General features: G+C 38.4%; 1 protein-coding gene across 7 annotated transcripts in view; it reads right to left on the reverse strand.

Moving 5' to 3' along the window:
* LMO7 (LIM domain 7) overlaps window positions 1-21,740 on the reverse strand; it is a gene marked incomplete at its 5' end in the record, with an annotated part of 216,571 nt that overhangs the window by 48,555 nt on the left and 146,276 nt on the right. For 3 of the 7 annotated variants that reach the window (XM_081084184.1, XM_081084183.1, XM_081084185.1), the window contains 7 exons: window positions 1,448-1,477; window positions 2,485-3,204; window positions 4,779-5,057; window positions 6,018-6,270; window positions 11,116-11,314; window positions 15,424-15,537; window positions 16,416-16,446. In XM_081084184.1, the coding sequence (XP_080940310.1) occupies window positions 1,448-1,477; window positions 2,485-3,204; window positions 4,779-5,057; window positions 6,018-6,270; window positions 11,116-11,314; window positions 15,424-15,537; window positions 16,416-16,446 (1,626 nt within the window). Of the gene's footprint in view, window positions 1-1,447; window positions 1,478-2,484; window positions 3,205-4,304; window positions 4,497-4,778; window positions 5,058-6,017; window positions 6,271-11,115; window positions 11,315-15,423; window positions 15,538-16,415; window positions 16,447-21,740 lie in introns of all 7 variants that reach the window. The other 4 variants (XM_081084182.1, XM_081084180.1, XM_081084181.1 and 1 more) reach the window with 2 other exon arrangements.

The following is a 21,740-nucleotide window of genomic DNA, read 5'->3' on the forward strand; positions in this document are numbered from 1 at the left end:
ACTCAGGGTACTTGTATCCACTTTAAGAAAAACAACCTATTTACATTATAAAGTCTTATTTACCAATGAAAATTCTTCTGAAAATTATCACTCAAAATACTTGAAGCTGCAAAAAAGATTTTTCATCAAGTTACAACAGCTTTGCCTTGATGAATCAAGATGAACGGGTGCTTAAGCATCTTGTTGAAGTTGCCGTGTTCACCCTCACTGATGAGAAGGCTTTAATACCTGAGGAGCTGGGGCGGGAACAACGTGTCCTTGCATGGCATATTCAAAACAGGCTGGGAGCCTGATTTTTAAAATCAACAACTGAGAAGTACTTGCAATGATGTGCCTGTGGTTCAGTTACACATTTGACATCCAGAATGGTTATATTGCTTTAAACAGCAATTTTAGCAACTTTCAAGACCTCTACACTATCAAATTATCAAAACTAGAGAATCTTCGAGATGAATTAAATCTTAGAGATGAATTAAGTAGGGAAAGATACTTAGCTACTCAGTCTTAGGCCTTAAATTTAAGATACTTAATTAAAGATTAAAATATTTAAGTTTTTCTTCTTGCTCAAAAATGTTAGCAGTTAGATTCACAACATCAAAGAAAGTTTGATGGAAAATATATGTGCCACCTGGTTATTTTTTACTAAGAATAAATGATTCTATACAGTTAGTATGTAGTAAAAAGTAAAAGTAATATTTACTTTTAACTCTACTATTCTGGAAATGGAAAATATTTCCAAAAGTTATTTTTATAATATTTATGTCTATCAGGAGACTAAAATTAAAAAAAGACAGACAAAAATTAAGAATTAGTTATAAATACAGTCTTTGCAATAATACTGGAAACTACCAAGATTTTAATTTGTGCAAGTTTTGGAAGGCTAATTTGACTCTATAACATAGAATGTTTCCAAATCCTACTAAGGGAACATTAATGGCATTCACCAACCAAACTAAGAAAGCCTCCATATGTAGGAGTATTTAGACAATGCCAACCACATGTATTCCAACCTCAAAGTAAATGCTAATATCCTCTTTCCATCACAAATTTTTCTAAAATGCAATTATGCAGTATCCCACAGCTAGAAAGGAGAATTTAGGTCTATATAATAATCAAATACCAAAATAAATATACCCAATCTCAGGTAAGTGCTTTTGTTACTTTTAATCAACTCCTTAAAAAAACAAACAAACAAACAAACAAAAACACCTGAATTTTGAACCATTAAAACAATTCTATTGTTGTGATATAGCAGTTCATGCACTGAGCACTCAGACACACTACCATTAGGTTGCTAAATTAAGAAAAATATCCCATTTTAATATCTCATGCATAGCACGCAGCATCCGCGTTTAGTAACATGCCAGGATAGAAGTGCAATGACACATTACACAAAGGACAAACAATGTGCAGAGATTTCTTTTTTGCTGCAAACCACAACACTTACCCATTCTCACCATAAATCTTTTGAAAGAGTCTAAGAAATCAGAAAACCAAAAATTAAAAGTCATTTCTTCCAGTGTGTTATTTTTTAAATGTTCAACGTTTTTAACTTGTGTCTAACAAGAGATGGACAAATCTCAAAAGGTTGCTTTTCCAGTCACATTCTTGATCATGTCTCAAATTCTCATTGATCTCATATCTCAAGGAATTCACATTAAGTAAGATCAAGAGTTTCCGGATTTAGCTTGAACTAACAAATCCAAAACAAAAAGCTTTATTAGTTGCCAGGAACTAATAAAAAAGTTAGATTTGCATCTCCTAAGTTTATTCAACCTAATCACATTTGCCCATCCCGAAGTTCAACAAACTGAACATTCATTCATCAAACATCAAGTTGCATAACACATAAATGTGTTCATTATTCTAAAAATGGTCATAGTTACATACATGTAAAATTTAGCAGGCAGCAAATAATATTCATGCATTTTAATCAAGTTTGCACTACACTTTGAAACTATAAATTTAGAAATTCACACACTTATAGTCCAAGAAACCTAGGTCAAAAACAAAAGTCAAAAGCAAGTTAAATGAAATTTGCAATGCCATATTTTCAGGGAAATTTTTACACAAAAATCACACACTCCAAAATGAGAAACACATAAAACCACACTACAACCGGACTGTTTCAGAAACGCCTGGACAGGAGAATAAAAGTCTGTAAATGTAATCAGAAAACATTTTCATGAAACACCATGTCGCAGAACAGTACCACAGTCTCTCCTGAAGGCCCAAGGCAATGACTGTGTACACACTTTCTTAAACAGGCCTCGAATAGGCGATTCAGTGAGGTGCAAATATGGAATTGCACTTTTTCCATGAAATGTGCAAAGGTTTCTCAAAGCAAAATAAATGTTTAGAGGATGCTTCAAAATGGCTCATGACATGCAGTCGGGCAATATGATGCCACTTTCTCACACAAGAAAAGTAACACAAGACCATCCATTCAGTACAAGCAAAGTCCTTGCAGAAACACACTCTGACCTCTCAACCATCAGCCGTTTCCTGTGCCTAAGCCTGCTGGCCTCCCGGATGGCCTCCCACTTCCGTAAGTCCGCCTCACTGCAGGGACCAGGGATGAAACTGATGGGAGGCACAGAAGTTCCCAGCTTCCAATACTGGATCTTACGGGTCAACATGTCATCTGTCTTCCGCCGATATGAAGGAACTAGTACTCTACAGCTATTACTTTTCTCTTTGGATGGGCACGTCCTTTCAAGTACACAGAGAAACTTTGCTTGAATTTCTGGAGGAAGAGTCCAGGGCTCGGGGAAAGGGATTGGTTGGTATCTATCTGGGGCCCCCGAGAGAGGCACCTCTTTCTTCTGCGCTGGAATTCGGCGGACAATCATGTCATCTTTCTCTAGATCTGGAAGTACGAGTTCACCTTCTCTGCACTGCAGAATTATATCTCGCTCTACAGGATCATCTCGCCCAGAAAACCTTCTGAAGTCTTCGAAAGCTCGGAGGACACATGGATTGGCATGGAAAGCCCCAGTCTTTCTGACAAAGAAATCGTCATTCTCTAAGTCAGGATCGAGGGCTGACATCTCAAGGTCACCTCTTCTATACCCTGGTGCATAAGAGAGATGCCTCCTGCGAGTTATGAGCCTTGGGCCAGCAGTGGGATCAAGTTTGATATTTGTTTCAGAAGATAAGATGTCATCAGAATATGTTTGGAGGGCCTGAAGTAATAAAAACGGACTGAAGCACAGAAAAGAAAAAGGAAGGGAGAATCTTATTAAGTGCATTAAGGAGAACAGGTAATTAGGTAGCAGACCAACTAGCCATTATTGTTTAATTATAGGGGGCATGGGAAGGACTCGTGTGTGGAAGAAAGACTGGCATTGAATGCCACCACCTGTGCCTTTCCTGGGTACCACTTAAAGAAACAAGAGCAGAGGATACAGCTCAGGAAAGGTGGGCACCAAGCAGGCCAAGTGACAGGAGTCGAACTAGGAAGAGTACAGCTCCCTGAGATACAATGCAACTCTTGCTGTCACCTCTTCCTCATTCCATGAGCCACAATGACCTCATTCTCATCCCAGAGACACAGGAATGATCTTGAAAGGTTTTAGAGTTGGTCATGAAGCACTGTATGCAATAGGCACCGGTAGGAAGCAGACATTTAAAAACGACAATGCTCTGAAGCTGTACAAAAGACCCTGATGACTCTTCTCTTTGCATTTTCCCACCAGACTTGCCTGTCCTCCTGTCCATCTGAAAGTTATTTCCTTTATATCTCCACACATAGCACAACTGTAAAACTAGGTCCACTTTTCTTTTTCTTTTTTTAACATATTTTTATTGATTTCAGAGAGGAAGGGAGAGGGAGAGAGAGATAGAAACATCAATGATGAGAGAAAATCATTGATTAGCTGCCTCCTGCACGCCCCCTACTGGGGAGCAGGCCTGCAACCCAGGCATGTGCCCTTGGCCAGAATTAAATCTGGTACCTTTCAGTCTGCAGGCAGATGCTCTATCCACTGAACCAAACCAGCTAGGGCGATCCACTTTTCCAAAGGCCTTTTAGAAATGGTTTTCCAAAAGAACTGTCTATGCCACATGTAACTCCATACTGTTTTATACATGACTATGCTAAAGAATACTTAATCCTATAGACTTCCAAGCTTACATGTCTGCACAGAAAGCAATATGCTATACATTAGGCTTTTATACTAAATATTAAGTAAGTATAGTTTCATGATTCAACGCATCATGGTCAGAGGTTAATGGCGCAGCAGAAGCTGGCTGGGTGTTGCATGCCAGACTCCAAGCAGGAAGGCTCATGCAGGCAGGTACACCTGGGCTCCTCTGAAGCACCACTGGTTCTCCTGGCTGCATGGGTGTCCCATGTGCTCCTGGCTACTTCCATCAGGAGTGAGCGTCTTTGGCAGGTGCCGTCTAGCCTACGCTCTGCTTTCTGCATCCTACTAAGAATGGCAGAGCTTCTGTCAGAGCCTGAATCCTCATCCTCAAAGTCTGGGCTCCATCTACTGTGGAATGAGGCAGAGAAAGGAAGGAGAGAGGGAAGAAGACAAAGAATTGGAGAAAAATATAACTAAATAGTGTCAAGCTCTGACTATGTATAGAGGAGGATGTGTTAGGATCCAGATCCCAACTTTTACATTTAAATGACTTTTTTTTTTCAGTTACAGAGGTTCTAGAGATGTTGGAAGGAAATCAGTCTGTCTCTTTCATAAAAAGCACACACAGAACGCACCCAGCCAGGGCACTGAATAAACACTAGACTGACAGAAACAGGCATAAAGACAAACCTGAATCCCTGAAATTCTTTATACCATGGCTTATAAGTTTCCCTTTTTATTCTTTTCCAGTTCACATCTTCTGGGATCCAACATTTGGGAAGAAACTGATCAAAAGTGTTCCCTGGGTTTGGCATGATGGGGCTTAGCTTTCGCACATAAAGGTCATCCTTTACAGTGTCGGGGATGCTTGTCCTTTCTTCTTCCTCCTCCAAGTAACAGAAGGAGTCTGAAGTTTCTTGTACTGCTGTCCAGTTCTCCACATGTGTGCCCCAAGTTCTCCTCTCGTTACTGTTCAAAACATCCAACCAATTAAGATACTGCATGATCAACGTGTGACAGAGAACACAAAAGGCATGCTTCCTGGCTCACAAAGTCTATACCACTGTGAATGAAGCAAATTAGTTGCCCTTCTCATCATTATCGCTCCTAGAACAAAATTACGGCAGCATCACAGCACCTCATTTTAATTAGACAATAGCTTGATACACGAGGGCCGAAGATAACAATCGGTGCTAACAGGAGACAAACTGCAGACAGTTTGGGGGATTACTTTATGTAGCACAATCAACAGGATGGACATGTGGCCCCAGGAGAAATTTTTCTGACCTCCTCAGTTCGCATAGCCCGGTGGCTACCAGGTGAGCAGAATAAAACAAGTGTGAGCTAGAGTTAGGAGAGAGAGTTTTTGAGATGAAACTCTCTGGGCTCTTTCTCACCTGGAATCTAGGGTTGGCTAAGTCATCCAAAACTACAGGAAGGCAAAAAAAAACAAACAAAAAAAAAACTACAGGAAGGCAACCTTTGCTCATCCTCGGCATCCGATCTACTTTCGGGACCGAATGCCTCCTTCTGATAGGAAGCTGGATTTGAAAAGTCACACTCTGCTCTGCTAACCTGATGAGAAATCAACAGGGGGGTGGGGGCGGGGGTGGAAGCAGCTGCACAGCTGAGCTCCCAAGGAATAATGTAAGTCACCCAGTAAGCTGCAAGATACCAATAATGCTAAAGGCAGGCATCTAAAAAAAGAACCAGCAAATCATATGCTGACATTTTTAAATGGAAGATATAGCTTCAAGATATGAATGACTAAAAATATAGGGGGGGGAAAACATTTTCATTAATGAAGTTTAAAATATTATCTATGAAATACAGGTTAAGGACCATTCCTTTTACCACATTTAAAATATCCCAGCACATTTGCAAACACAGGAAATTTTAAAGCTCAATCATCAGATCGCATCCCAGTACCTTGGAAAGGTCCCATCAGCTTCTGTGCCGACCGGGCTTGCCCAGCTTCTTCTGTTATCCTCATGTCTGTCCGGCTTCTTCTTCCTCAAGGGCGCCGGCACGTAGGAAGGCTGTCTACTCTTGTTGGGTAAGAAACGATTGAATGGTAAAGCAGACTTTGGTTCAATGGCCGAAATCCTTCGATAGGACATATCATCTTTATTATATTCCTGCATTTTGAAGGTAAATTCAGAATCTGTGTCGCTTTCACAACCTGTAAAAATAAAAAGGCACAAGAACTGGCTTTATTCTCCAGATTATTCGTCTCGCTGAAACCCACACGGCATGCCTGCTTCGTCTTTCCCTACTGCTAACTGCGGGAAATATTTTTAGAAATTTGTCATGAAGTTGCGATAAGATCCATTAGGAGGAACTGGCTTTGCATACTGGAGGTGCCTGCGGTACATTCTTTCACTGTTGCACATTCTACGCAGAAAAAGTCCCAAATTACAGCTGAAACCCTTTTCTTCTTGACTCTCCTTGCCCATATAATTTTTTCATCAAATTTGTTGATGGAATACATGTCAATAAAACCTAACAATACATGTCCATAAAACACACTTAAAATGAGATATAAAAATAATTCTTGAGAGACAGTAGTTCAAAATAAAGCATGCAACCATCTAAAATTTGTGTGAGGTCAGAGATAAGGGAGGACACAGAAAAAGTAGGAAGCACAGAAGATCTTAAAGGGGGTCGGTAGACCATTCTGAGACCCCTATCAGCAAGAACCACACATTAGGTCTGAGACAGAACCAAATGTCTTCTAACGTCCCATAGGAATGTCAAGTCTCATACCTTAATGAGAACACAGAAGTCAGGCTTTTTCTAAGGGTGGCCGTGGGAATTACATTTTTGATACAAAGTCATTTAAACACAAATTCAAAAGACTACACCTTAAAGTCAGATCCATACAAATACAATCCACTCTCTTAAAACTAACTAAATAGATGTGCTCTTTTAAAGACGGGAGGAGAAGAGGTACAGAACACTGCTACAGATCCGGGCCAAGTTGTCGCCGGCTCCTGCCCTTTTTTCCTTCCTGCCTCTGCGTATTTCTCCTAGTAAAGGAAGTTTGCTAACGTGGCTTGCTTCCCACCTAGGCCGACTACCTGAGCACTGCACTCTCTCAGCACACAGAGCAGAGCGCCTGCAGGGTTAACCTGAGCCACAGGCGGTCTTCTCTCCTCCCTCCCGCCTGGCAGGAATCTACAGTAAATAACAGGGAGACTGGCCTACAGGAAGCGGTTTAACACACAGCTATGTAAGCAGGAGACCTAACAGGGTGAAGGAGAGGAACAGCAAAATGGGAGACATTTAACCAGCTCTCACCAGGAGGATTTACGGTCAATCATCTGGTGCTCCGTTTGCTTTTACCACCTCCTACATAAACAGTACATTTTTTGGAAATGAGAGAAATGTCTTAATTCTTGCCAAAATTTGTACATGTGAAATCTTAAATGCACAAAAGATTGTGCTACTTGGGAATATTTTCCCCATCTTTATTGAGTATAATTGACATATAATAGTGTATATGTTTTTGTTTTAATACATTTTTATTTATTTCAGAGAGGAAGAGAGAGAGAGAGAGAGAGAGAGAGAGATTGAGATTGAGAGAGAGATTGAGAGAGAAGCATCACTGATGAGAGAGAATCATCGATTGGCTGCCTCTTTCACACCCCCCACTGGGGATCGAGCCCACAACCTGGGCATGTGCCCTGACTGGGGAATGAACCATGACCTCCTGGTTCATAGGTCAATGCTCAACCACTGAGCCATGCCGGCCGGTCAATAGTGTATGTGTTTAAGGTGTACAGTATGATTTGATTTAAATATATTATAAAACAATTACCACAATAAGTTTAGTTAGTGATGGATAAGTTTACTTATCCATCATTCTTATACAGATACAAAAAAAGACCAAAAAAAATATTCTTGTGATGAGAACTCTTAGGATCTGTTTTCTTTTTTTTAATATATTTTTATTGATTTCAGAGAGAAAGGGAGAGGGAGGGAGAGATAGAAACACCAATGATGAGAGAGAATCATTGATCAGCTGCCTCATGCATACCCTCTACTGGTGATAGAGCCTGCAACCCTGGCATGTGCCCTTGACTGGAATCGAAACCTGGAATCCTTCAGTCCACAGGCCGGTGCTCTATCCACTGAGCCTAACCGGCTAGGGCAGGATCTACTTTCTTAACAACTTTCAGGTATATAACAGTGTTAATTAACTATAGTCATCATGTTGTTCATTTTATGAATTTTTAAAGTTATCTTTTTATTTTTGAGTCTAGTACAATGCTCTATAGCAGTGATGGCGAACCAATGACACGCATGTCAGAGGTGACACATGAACTCATTTTTTTGGTTGATTTTTCTTTGTTAAATGGCATTTAAATACATAAAATAAATATCAAAAATATAAGTCTTTGTTTTACTAGGGCTGCAAATAACAAAAAATTTCTGTATGTGACACGGCACCAGAGTTAAGTTAGGGTTTTTCAAAATGCTGACACACCATGGTTCGCCATCACTGCTCTATAGAGTAGGCAAATATTCTTGATATAGGGAGTTTCATATAAACCTAAGGAATTTGACCTTGCAATTCTGTTAACCTAAAAACATTATCCTAAGTTGTGGTGATTATCAATTTTGGACTATAACCTGGCGGGTAGCAGAATTTTAATATACTAATCACACAAAACAAACGTTTATCATCCTGGTGGCCCCCAGGCTCTTTTATGACCCCCTAGTTATAATTACCAAGTCTTCACTTCCACACCCTTTAACAAGGTCTGTAACTCCTTTTCCGAGATCAGGAAGCTGTGTGGCAGTGGCCTCTGCTCTTGGTCACACGGACAGGCACCAGTCCAATGAGAATCAGAGAAGACTTGGAGTCCACACCACAGGACCACTGCATCTGAACTGTCTCAAGGCTGCATATTCCCACAGTGCCTCAATCTTCCTCTCTTTCATTGTTTGCTGGCCAGATATAAATTTAAACTTTAAATGTTTTCACTTCTCTGGTCAGGACAGAGTAATATAATGAGTTCAGAATTTCAGCCTGTTTTTACAGCTTTAAATTAAAAATCAGATTCCATTTCTTTAAAACTATTATAATACTCATCTAGTCTATAAAAGTGTCACACCTAAATAGCAAACAGCCAACAACTGCAGCAGTAATTATAAAGGTTAACTCTTCCCTAGCCATTCACATTTTTCACTGTTAGTTTTTAAATGCCATTTTTTGTGACCATGCTTGACACTTTGCTGATTTTTATTTTTGAAAGACAAATTCATCGTACTTTGCATTTATGTAAATTTACCTAAGAACAACAAATAAAGATTGAACTCTAGTTAATGACCTGCATGCTAAAGTATTTAGGACAAGCGTAATGTGCTCTGAAATGCCTCCAAAAAATAAGATGGATAAATTAATGCAGGGAGAGGCGGGATAGGTATGTGATGAAGCAGATATAATAAAATGTTATGGCAGAATTATGTGGTGGGTACATGGGTGTTCACTGGAAAATTCTTCCAAACTTTGATGATGTTTGAAATTTTTTATAATAAAAATGTTAGAAAAGTCACTTAATATTAAAATAATAATCAAAATGAGCCAGTAAAATTCCTAACAATCTAGTACAAACTCACAACCCAAACTCTCAATTTTTTTCACATTAATGATAGAAGCACAGAAATACTTGAAGCAACTTTACTCATGGTTCCAATCTAGTCCAATTTGAATTGCTAGAGGTATACATTTAGGAATTTCTCAGACCACCCAACATTCATAGGAGTAAGACTTAGCATTTAATTAACTGATCTGACCAGGACACTGACATTTTGAAAGAAGTCTCCTCCCCAAAACAGGATGACTTTCATTAACATGCTCCTTTCATACTTACTCTGTCCTGGATTAGCTCTGACCCTTACAGAATCAAAAGATGTCTTTTTAACACCATGCTTATATTGTTATTTAATCAAAGTTTAGCACAATGTTATATCATGATAGATATCAATCATTTCTTCTCTTAGAGATCATTAAAAAGATGTCTGTCCTGTTCTTTTTCTTGAGAATTTTTTAAAATCTTTTTTTGGGGGGAGTAAGAGAAGGGAAATAAGAAATTAACTCAGGAATTAGAACAAACTTTTTAGGACCTTTTTTATGTTTAGATATACCAGTCAATAGGCCTCATAGGCACAGATTATTAACCCTGAATCTGGAGAGAAAATAATCAAAATATATTATCACTGATAAAACAGATCACAGTTAATGGTTCCTCTTGTCTCCTCTGAAAATGGGAAGAAAGAAAAATTGAAACCACTACCCCTCTAGTGGTGATACAGTGAGGGAGGAAAAAAAATTATTTTTCAATTACACTTCAGTCCAGCCAGTGTATCTCAGTGGTTGAACGTCAGTCCATTAACCAGGAGGTCGTGGTTCAATTCCCAGTCAGGGCACATGCCCGGGTTGCAGGTTCGATCCCAGTGTGGGGCGTGCAGGAGGCAGCCGATCAATGATTCTCATCATTGATGTATGTTTCTCTCTCTCTCTCTCTCTCTCTCTCTCTCTCTCTCTCTCTCTCTCTCTCCCCCTCTCCCTTCCTCTCTAAAAAATTCAATAAAAACATATTTTTAAAAATTAAAAATTACAATTTAATCTCTATTTTCTTGGTGAAATTTTTGCCCTCAATAGTTTTCACCTCATTTTTCTACTTTCTCCCATTCCCAATTTTTTCTTAACATGCAAACAAATTCAAATAAACTGCCAGTCAAAAATACGACTCACTTTACCTAGCAGGTTTGGCTCAGTGGATAGCATAGGCCTGCGGACCAAAGGGTCCCTGGATTTGATTCCGAACCAGGGTGTGTACCTTGGTTACAGGCTCCTCCCCAACCTGGGCCCTGGCCATAGCTCATGCAGGAGGCAACTAATCTATGTGTTTCTCTCACATGGCTCTTTCTCTGTCTTTCCCTCTCTCTTTCACTCTCCCTAAAAATCAATGGAAAAATATCCTCGGGTGAGGATTAACCAAAAAAAAATGCAACTCACCTTCACGCCCACCCCTTAGCGTGATATCAGAGGAGCAGCTTGTGAAGGACCTAGAGCCCAGAGAGTCCAAGCTTTCAAATGAATCTTCTCTCCTATGGCTGCCTGGGGGCACAGGGAACTCTCCCCGGTCAGCACACCAGATGTCTCCGTACCCACTGTCCCTGCCACTTCGTTTCAGGCAGCTGGAGTCTTCAAGTGCCTAAAAAAATTTTTTAGAGAATAAGTTAGCATAAAATCCCAAACTGTAGTTAGTCATTACTTGTTTGTTTGCATAGCTCAAGTTGTGCTTCATTTGATAGGTGAGGCAACAAGGTCTCCTGTTAATCATAAAAATCTGATTTTAAAAAATCAGAAAATAAATCTGCGTTCCCACAACTAATAGTTGGTCCTCATGTAACAACAAAGAGGTATTCATTATTATTTAATAAAGTAGTACAATCTATATAAAATTAAGGGAGGGGAGACATTTTAATACGAAAAGCTACTAACTAAATTAATATACTAAAATCAATTATTATCTAGAGTTATTTGGCAATAAATATGGAGTTAAATAGAAAAATCAAACTGGACTTTGATATCCAAAAGAAGACAAACAAATTAATCATAACCATCCTACATTCTGCAAATAGTTGAGGAGATATATGTTAAATAAAAAAAGTAGTTAAATTTTTTAACAAAAAGTTTAAAACAGAGAGGAGCAAGTACAGCAGGTATACACGTCACAGAATTTATCACTTTCATTGATTAAGAAACCTAGATCTGAACCAAGAAAAGCAGACTTGTTGGCTGACATACAAAATATTTTCCCTGAATCTAAATTAAATATTTGTTTGGCTCATGTAAGAGGTGCACAAAAACATGGCAAATGTCAATAACTATAGGTTTATAAATCACATAGCATTTACACAAAATCCGTATTTCTAATTAGCATTTCTCTATGAAAGTACATAGCAAAATACAACTGGATTTTTTAAAATTAGGATTTAAGTAAATGTATAAAGCCCTTAGCAGAGTCATGATACAGAGTAATAATTAATTAATGAATTAATACAGAGTAATAAACTCTTAATGTTTTAATATGGTGAATGTAACTGTCATTATAGTAAAAGTCAGGAATGTTAGCTTCAGGTGACTTCACTAAAACAGAGATGGTTTAAAGAACCTAGGGATTCCCAACAACCAAACGTAAGATGTGGGCCTTAATTAAATCATGATCCACACAAAAAAGCTATGAAACAGAGTTGGGAGATAATTGGGAAGATTTGAATATGGACTGAATATTAAATAATGGGGCATATTTATGAATTTTCTTAAGTTTAATAGATATTGTGGCTATATGGAAGAATTTCCATATACCAAAAATAAAAACTCTTATTCTTAAGACATGCATACTAAGTATTTAGGGGTGAGATCTCTGCAATTTACTTTAAAATGATTAAGTAAATAAAACATAGATGGATGAACAGATACATAAATAAAGTCAATACGGGAAATTTTTAATAATTGAATCTGATGACATATTTGTTGTACTCTAACTATGAGCATATTATAAACATTCTCAACATAAAAAAAAATCGACAAAAGAACATTTACAATGAATAATCAGCAGCTCCGTCAGGCATACTTTTGGCTAAGGCTGGATTTGTCAATCTGTAGTTGAATTTTTGGACAAGTGTTTGAAGAACCAATAAAGTCGAGTAGAACTAGATTTTTACATCTTTGGATGCCAGACAAACTGGTGTTAGAATTAACATCCTGTCATGAAAATGTAAGCACCTACCTTGTACCTTATTTCTAAGCAGATGGGGAAGCTGGGCCTAATGCTGGTATCACCTAGATATGTCTCATAATATAAAATGATTAAAAATTTCAAGTAAATCTTTTTTTTAATTGATTTCAGAGAGGAAGGGAGAGGGAGAGAGAGATAGAAACATCAATGGTGAAAGAGAATCGTTGATCAGCTTCCTCCTGCACACCCCACACTGGGGATTAAGCCTGCAACCCAGGCATGTGTCCTTGACCGGAATCAAATCCAGGACCCTTCAGTCTGAAGGCCAACCCTCTATCCACTGAGCCAAACCAGGTAGAGTGTAAGTAAATCTTTTGATCCATCAGGCTTCTATGGACATACTGTTGTAGACATAGGGTCCTCTCACTACACAGCGAGACGACTTTTGACCTCATAAATGTTAAAGTATTTATAACAGGCCACCACAGTTATAAAAGAGCCTGAGTCTGACCCTGGTGCCTGGTTATGTAGGACTTCTCTCTGACAAGTCACCTAAGTCACCTCCAACTTATAGGGTAACTCAGGTGCAACAGCTTATCCCAAGTGTTTTTTAACTGATATCTTGGGTTGGCCATTAATCATTATCTACTTAAGTTGGAAAGTTTGATGAACACAATGGTTTTGATTTTTAACAAAACGGATGCCAAACAGGTTACAGATCCACACACCTCTTATGGCTATTCCCACTCTATAATAATGGAATAAAACCACAACTATAGTTTTTAAGTATCAAAAAAAATTTTAACTGACGAAAAATGTTTACCTACGTCTGGTGACAGGAAACAGCCTGTAGAGCATTCCCAGCACTTGCACTGCACCCGCCTGATTCAGCCTGAGTCAGACTGCCATAAAAAGGACCAAGGGCTGTTGAGAACACTAACACAGGGGCCAAAGTCCCATATTGTTTTTAACTGGATGTTTTCTTAGCTGAAATAACTGAGGCAAAGCTATGATCATGCCCAAAGCCTCCTGCATGTTCCTCCATCAGTCTTACCCTCCTCTACCCTCATCCACTGCAGTGACTTATCTGCTCATCTGTCTCCAACAGACAACTGTGCTGCACAAGGATGGATTCTTTGTCTTGTGTGTTTTCCCAGCACCTGCTACAAGGCTTGTGCATGATAATATCTCAAATATTAACTGAATTAACTGTTTCAAGAATTTGAAAAGAGTGCTATAAACTCTTTACAATTCAAAAATAATAAAAATAAGCCCTGGCTGGTGTGCTAAATGGTTAGAGCATTGGCCCATGCACCAAAGGGTCTCGGATTCAATTCCCGGTCAAGGGGATGTACCTGGGTTGCAGGTTCAATCCCCAGTTCTGGTCGGCTCATGCAGGTGGCAACAATGTACCACTCTCACATTGATGCTTTTCTCCCCCCCCCCCCCCACCCACTCCACTCCCTTCCACTCTCTCTAAAAATCAATGAAAAACATATATATCCTTGGATGAGGATTAAAAATCATCATCATCAAAAAGGAAGACCTTCTAAACTATATAATCCCATCTTTCTATAATGTAGATGGCTAAACTCGGGCAAAACTAAAGATTAGGGTACATATAAGGCCTGGTAATCATTTTCATCTTGGTCTAAAATTACTATCTTCCATTTATGATAACTATTTTCATCCTGATCTACAATTTCTATCTTCCATTCATGACAACTAACATTTATTACATCTTTACAATGTGCTCGAGACTAATACCAAATGCCTTTTTGGTAAAGTATCACTTCATCATCATCCATCAAAACCTATGGAGCAACTACAATTAATTAGACGGTGATATATTATTTTGACTACCTATTTTCTTCTGAGCACTGCAAACTCCCCTAGACATATATCCCCTAAGAGAAGTTAATTTTCCCATTTGGATCTTATAAATGAAGATTTGGCAGAACTACAGTCAGACCTGGCACTCAACTCTCCTCAAACTGTCCTTAAACAATCAAAAGCATTACAATAAGCATTCTAATTTTAAAAAGCCATATCATGTTTCATGTAACAGCATTCACTACTCCTTAGGAAACAGAAGCAGTATGTAGAATTGTGGAGATATAGAAATATAGGCATTAGAGGTAATCCTCCATGAATAAAAGATACTAAAAATTTTTAAAAATTGCGTAGCTTCCATACATTTTAATAACCCTGAAGAACCTTTCTACTACAGGTTGAATTCATAATGAACATAGAAAGATTTAAGTATACAAAGTATCTAAGAAAGGAAACGAATGCCTATTGTGGAGTTAGCTAGAATTAAAAGATAAATGCCTAAATCCTGGACACTGTTCTGAAATAGACTCACTCACTCCCTAATGGTGGCATACAAAGCCAGTCAATGAGTAACACTCCTCTCTACCCATCCCAATCTAGACCAGAGCAAAGATAGTCAGACCTTCCACATTTGCTATAGAGAAGGAGAAGAATGAAATGGAAGGAAAACCGAAAGGGGGAGGGAGAGAAGAAGAGAAAATAGTATTAGTTATAGTGATCATCTCATACAGATATAGTTTCCTTACCTTGGTGAGAGCTTGTCCCAAAAGATTCTCAAATGCTTTCAAATTAAGATATGGACCATTATAGTAGGGGTTACTTTGTGCTTTTCTTCCCAGCCAGTACAATGTTATCAAAACCTTTCAAAAAATTTCATAAAACAAAAGGATCAGACTATTTATAATAGCATCTAACTGCAATCTCAAATGCATGTGAGCACTCCGGATAAAAGAGCATATCTATCTATAGCTGAAAGATTTTTCTTTTAAATTATGGGAAGGAAAAGGGTCATTAAAAATGTGATTCATTCTTCCTAGATTTCACAGTTAGATTCCTGGTCAGAGCACATGCCTAGGTTGCGGGCTCAGTCCCCAGGTGGGGGCATTCAGGCATTCTCTGAGCACATTCTCAGACCAAAAGCCCAGATCCCAACTTCGTATGTACCAGTAGAATTCATTCATGCATTCCACTGGTACATATGAAGGGGGGGGATTAAACTTTTAAAGCAATAAATATTTTTCTAACAACAAACTTAGTAAATGGACACTTTAAATCAATAAGTCTCAGCTTTCCTAAAGGTACTGAGCTCTTATGTGTCTAATAAGCTGTCACATCAGAAATTCTTCTAATACATGTAGAATATTATACATATTATACAAGTCCACATTGAATAATCATCTAGAGTTCTTACACATTCAGTGATGTTCCTTACAGTCTGATTTGATGGTTTCTGACTTACTCCCCTAAAAATCTTAACGTGTGTTTATTTGCCTTTACCACATTACTAACATATGAGAAACCACTTTCTAAGTTTAAACTATCCTCTTATTACCATGAAGACAGACAATATGTTTTAACCATATTTTAACATATTTAGAGTTTGTGACTGGTTGGTTTCAAGCAAAAATTTCATTGAAAAAAAAAGATAACAGAGAATATTAAATATTTTTAGATCCCACTGCCTTATTACATAACAAGTAAAAAAAAAATCTATAATATTCCATTAAACATATCTTACATTTTTCACTCTCCTATCGGTCTCTTCTTGCCTGTAAAGAAAAAAGAGAAAATACCTATTAATATCTAAGAACTTTAAATTATTAATTAGTAACTGAAGCTCAGTTCTATGGATATTAATACCACCTGGAAGCTCAGAAACTTCAGAAAAAAATTTCCTGCATTCATTGATTTCATGAAATATAAGCATCAGTTTCTGTTAAAAAGGTTGTATTTTCTCATTTTATTCATTACAATCTGGTTTCTAAAATGCAGTATTTGCATTTTTTGTATTTATTTTAAACAATGCTTAAACCCTATCAAAGGGGGGGAAATGTGCTCATGGCAGAGGGATCAGAAACAGGAAAAAGAAAAGCTATTTTGCACTGAGTTCTCATCTTCATCGTCCACATCAGTTTTCTCACCCAAACTCCCCAGAGCAAACTGCTGACCCCACAACTCTGCAGATGTTGGAAGCAATGTTTAAAAAATAACTGTGAGCCTAGCCAGCATGGCTCAGTGGTTGAGCATCGACCTATAAACCAAGAGGTCATGGTTAGACTCCTGGTCAGGGTCCATGCCCACGTTTGAGGCTCGGTCCCCAGTGGGGAGCATTCAGGAGGCAGCCAGTCAATGAATCTCTCTCATCATTGATGTTTCTATCTCTCTTCCTCTCCTTTCCTCTCTGAAATCAACATATATATATATATATATATATATATAAATTTTTTTAAATAACCATGAATCTCCCCCTGAAGAGATTTTGCTCTATTACAAGAATCATGGGTGTTTTTTTCCTTTTACTTATAACAGGACATGACATTTATGGGTGAAGTTAAAAATAGGCTGATGTCACCACAATGTTGAAGAAGCAACAATATGAATGAATTAATAAAAGGAACTTAGGTTGCCCTAAAACAATGTGCTTTCAGTCGTTAGAGACACTTCAGCAGGATCAATGTGAATTCAGAGAGACTTTAGAAGCCTGAGCTGGATGACTTCTAGGTGGCTTTTCAGTCTAAGAGTCTATAAGGGGTACATTTGTAAGATAACATATATATACACACACATATTCTATGTTTAAGGCATACATAAGACACATATAAGATATAGGAAGACAGAAAGAGAAGAGGGGAAAAATGAGCGCACAGATATTTAATTTAGCTTTCAAAGACTCAATGAGACAGCTATGACCATTCCTTTCCATAAAAAAAACTTGAAATAAAATGAACCTAAGAACATTACACCTCCCATCTACCCGCAAAACATCATATCAAAAATAACATTTACAAGCTTTCACACTACTGTGAAAATAGAAATTGGTACTACTTTAACTTTTAGCCTACTCAGAAGTATCTATTCAAGCTGAATATATTCATATTCTATGACCTAACAATTCCACTCCTAGGCATATACCCAACAGAAATGCTTACATAAAGTCAGCTTAAGTCATATATGACAATGTTTGTAGAAGCACCACTTAGAATTAGCTGTAAGCTACACAGAATTCTTTAACATTAGAATGAATAAATTGTGGAATATCCACACAATTAAATATTATATAACAATTAGAACAAATAACCCACAATTGCATTCAACCATATGGTTCAACCTCACAAATGGGAAACAAAAGAATCCAGACACATAGAGTACATAGATTGTTACCTATCATTCATGCCAAATACAAGAATAGGCAAAACAAAGATATGATGTTAGAAGTCAGGACAGAGGTTACCCTGATGGGAGAAGATGGTGCAAGTGACTGAAAATGTGGGGGTTTTTAGGACACTGATAATTTCTTGTACTTTGATTTTGAAGCTGACTGCTTAAGTGTGTTCCATCTCTACAGTCTTTGAATTGTACACTTATAAATCCTTTCTGTATGTATATTATCTATAATAATAAAAGTGTAATATGCTAATTATGCTGGACAATAGAACGACCTTCCAGGCGTCCTTCCCGACAACCTTCTGGACGAAGCCAGAGCTGCAAGGGCCAAGCCCCTTGCACGATGTGCATCGGGCCTCCAGTAACTCAATAAAGTCAATAAATAGAATTTCACAGCCCAAGTGCTCAAATCACAGTTTACTTCTTGAACAAAAAAAGAAAATCACCTTGTAAAAATGAACAACATTTAATTTTGGAAGTAATAGAGGCAAAAATCACTAGAAACTACCAATAAAAAATAGTACATAGAGTTGTGAAATATATAGCTTCTTTTTTAGATTAATGACCAACATACACACCTCAGATATGGAATTAGCCAAAGCACGAAAGAATAAGCAATACTCAATGCAAAGGATATACTAGGCTGAAAAATCACTACCCTATTAAAAGTGGGATGCTTTGTGTTGAACGTCATCATAAGCACACTGAGGGCAGAACAACAACAGAGCTCTCTTGAACCCCAGACTTTCCACAGCCCTCTATAAAGGTTCTAATCCAAAACACTCACTTACTATTCACGTTTTATTATGATAAAGCAATCGCTGTAAATACAAGGTATGGCCTCTTCTGTCATAAACAGGCACAATAATCAGTGAACTTGGCACTACAACCTTTCACTCTACGTTCCCTTCTAAATATGGGCATTTATAATGTGCTCTTGGACATAATGATACATAGGCCAGCCAACTTAGTGTCCTATCACTGAACGGCAGCACCAGGAATTCAAGTAGTCAATGATTTGCTGGAGTCATGAGACGCCACTTTCTGACACACAACACACTCATCCCTCTGCATGGAAGTCGGTAACCAGGCAGCTCTCTGCCTGCTGGGGCCAGGGCACGAGCTCAAGGCCTTTTAAATAGAACAAGCACCAGGGAGGAGGCTCATAACACAACACTCTCCCTGAGCCAGCCAAGCGCTGCCCAGCCAGTCAGAGCCAAAAGTAAGGTAGCCTTATCTCCAAAGTTGGCTAGCTCCTCCATAACAAATATTTCGAGAGTTGACTTAGCAAAAACACTGTTTAAGAGCAGGCCTTGGGTCTGATCTGCGTCCCACGAGCCATGTTTGTCTTGGCAATTTACTTGATTCTCAAACCTTCAGTTCCCATTCTGGAGAAACTGGCGATAAGATCCTCTAGTTCAGCAGTCCTCAACCTGTGGGTCACGACCCCTTTGGCAGTCGAACGACCCTTTCACAGGGGTCGCCTAAGACCATCCTGCATATCAGATATTTACATTACGATTCATAACAGTAGCAACATTACTGTTATGAAGTAGCAACGAAAATAATTTTATGGTTGGGTCACAACATGAGGAACTGTATTTAAAGGGCCAGAAGGTTGAGAACCACAAGTTCAACAGAGTAGCAGGAAATGTACACAGGTACTTAGCAGAGCCCCTACCCTCTTGGCAGGTGCTCATCAGGAAGCAGTTAATAACACTAAGCTATGTGAGAACATGAGAACAGAGTCCATCTTATTCTCCAATCTACACACAAAGGCTTCCCAGCAAAGCCATGTGGGACCCCAGTATTTAAAACTGCAGCCAGTCTGCCTGACACACCCATCTCTCATCGCTGCTTTATTTTTGTATTTATAACCATCTTCTGCAGGCATTCATTTATTAACTCTTTCCTCCACCAAATCCAAAAAAATTTTGTGGTGTTGTTTACTAGCATATCCCAAGTGTCTTTAAGACAGAGTCTACCACCTAGCAAGCACATAAAAATATTCTATTAAAAATATCTAATACAGCCCAGCCAGTGTGGCTCAGTGGCTGAGCGTGACCAGGAGGTGATGGTTCAGTTCCCAATCAGGGTACATGCCCAGGTTGCAGGCTCGGTCCCCAGTGTGGGACGTGCAGGAGGCAGCCACTCAATGATTCGTTCTCATCTTTGATCTCTCTCTCCCCCTTCCTCTCTGAAATCAATAAACTTACATTTTAAAATAAATAAATAATGTCAAGCACAGTGCATGGCACACAGAGGCTCTCAAACACTGACTGAACACATTTATTTAGCTTAAAGAAATGTAATTTAGCAAAAGATACCTTGAAATAATAAAAGCCAGGAAGATTCCTAATAATTATTCATATGATGTCAAAGAACAGTTAAATTGGACTAGCTTATTAAAATATACCCCAAAAATAAAATAAAATATATCCAATTTTGATTCAAATCATATTGAGATTCACAATTGGGTTTCTTTTTTAAGCTACTATCTTGAAAATCGCAATAAAATGAATTCTTTATAATCATACATCAGTAACCCAGAAAAGGGCACAGACTCAAAAACAAAGACCAACTTCAAAGCACTGAGTACAAAGATTAACTGCTAATCTCTCAGAAAAAACACTTCCCAGCATCCGGGCAGGTGTGGCTCAGTGGTTGAGCGTGTACCAGGAGGTCACTGTTCAATTCCCAATCAGGGCACGTGCCAGGTTGTGGGCTCAATCCCTAGTAGAGGGATGCAGGAGGCAGCCAATCAATGATTCTCTGTCATCATTGATGTTCCTACCCCTCTCCCTCTTCCTTCCTCTCTGAAATCAAGTTTTAAAAAAAGAAACACTTCCCAGCAGAGTTCTGAAAAACAGAGGCCAAAGAATCCAAGCCTACCTTGAAACCCGAATCTAACATAAAAAGGTGCAGAGATAAAACATTAATAGTTTGAAAAAAATGACTATGATCAGTATGTTGCTAGTATTCCCTGCATATCACACACTAATTTTTATTTTTTTCAATTACAGTTGACATTCAATATTATTTTATATTAGTTTTAGGTATACAGAAAAACGGTTAGACAACCATATCATTTACAAAGCAATCTCCCAATATTTCATGTACCGACCTAGTACCACACATAATCATTACAATATTATTGACTATATTCCCTATGCTGTAGTTTTTGTACACTAATTTTTAAATATTATATTTGATATTCAAGAAATAGCAAGTATAACATAAATATAATCTTCCACTCTGTTAATGGAATAGCTCTGGTAATTTCTTCACTACCTGACGAAGCCTAGAAGATACATATGCCCATTATAGACCTCAGAACTCTCTGTTAGAGGTCAGAAAGAGCCACTAACTGTCAAGTGGGCCCATCAGTAAACACATCCATCTGTCACCATCTTATCCTAACAGCTGTCAGGTATACTTACAGCCACAAAGCTCTGGGTCTGATCCCTTCTGTATTCAAAGCTATTTTAGAATACCAGTACAAAATATTAATGAAGAAGTACCACGGCTAACCAAAGGCCAGGGAAACAGAATCCATGTAGGTGCTCTGGCTCCCTGCAGGAGATCCCATGCCAGGCCCTTTCCTGAGATGACAGCTTGGCTAAGAGGGCAGGCTCTGGGGTCAGACTTCCTGGGTGTGAATTCTGGATCCACTCTGATA

The sequence above is a fragment of the Myotis nattereri genome (genome assembly GCF_964212035.1).
Source record: "Myotis nattereri genome assembly, chromosome: 2".
NCBI lineage: Eukaryota > Metazoa > Chordata > Mammalia > Chiroptera > Vespertilionidae > Myotis > Myotis nattereri.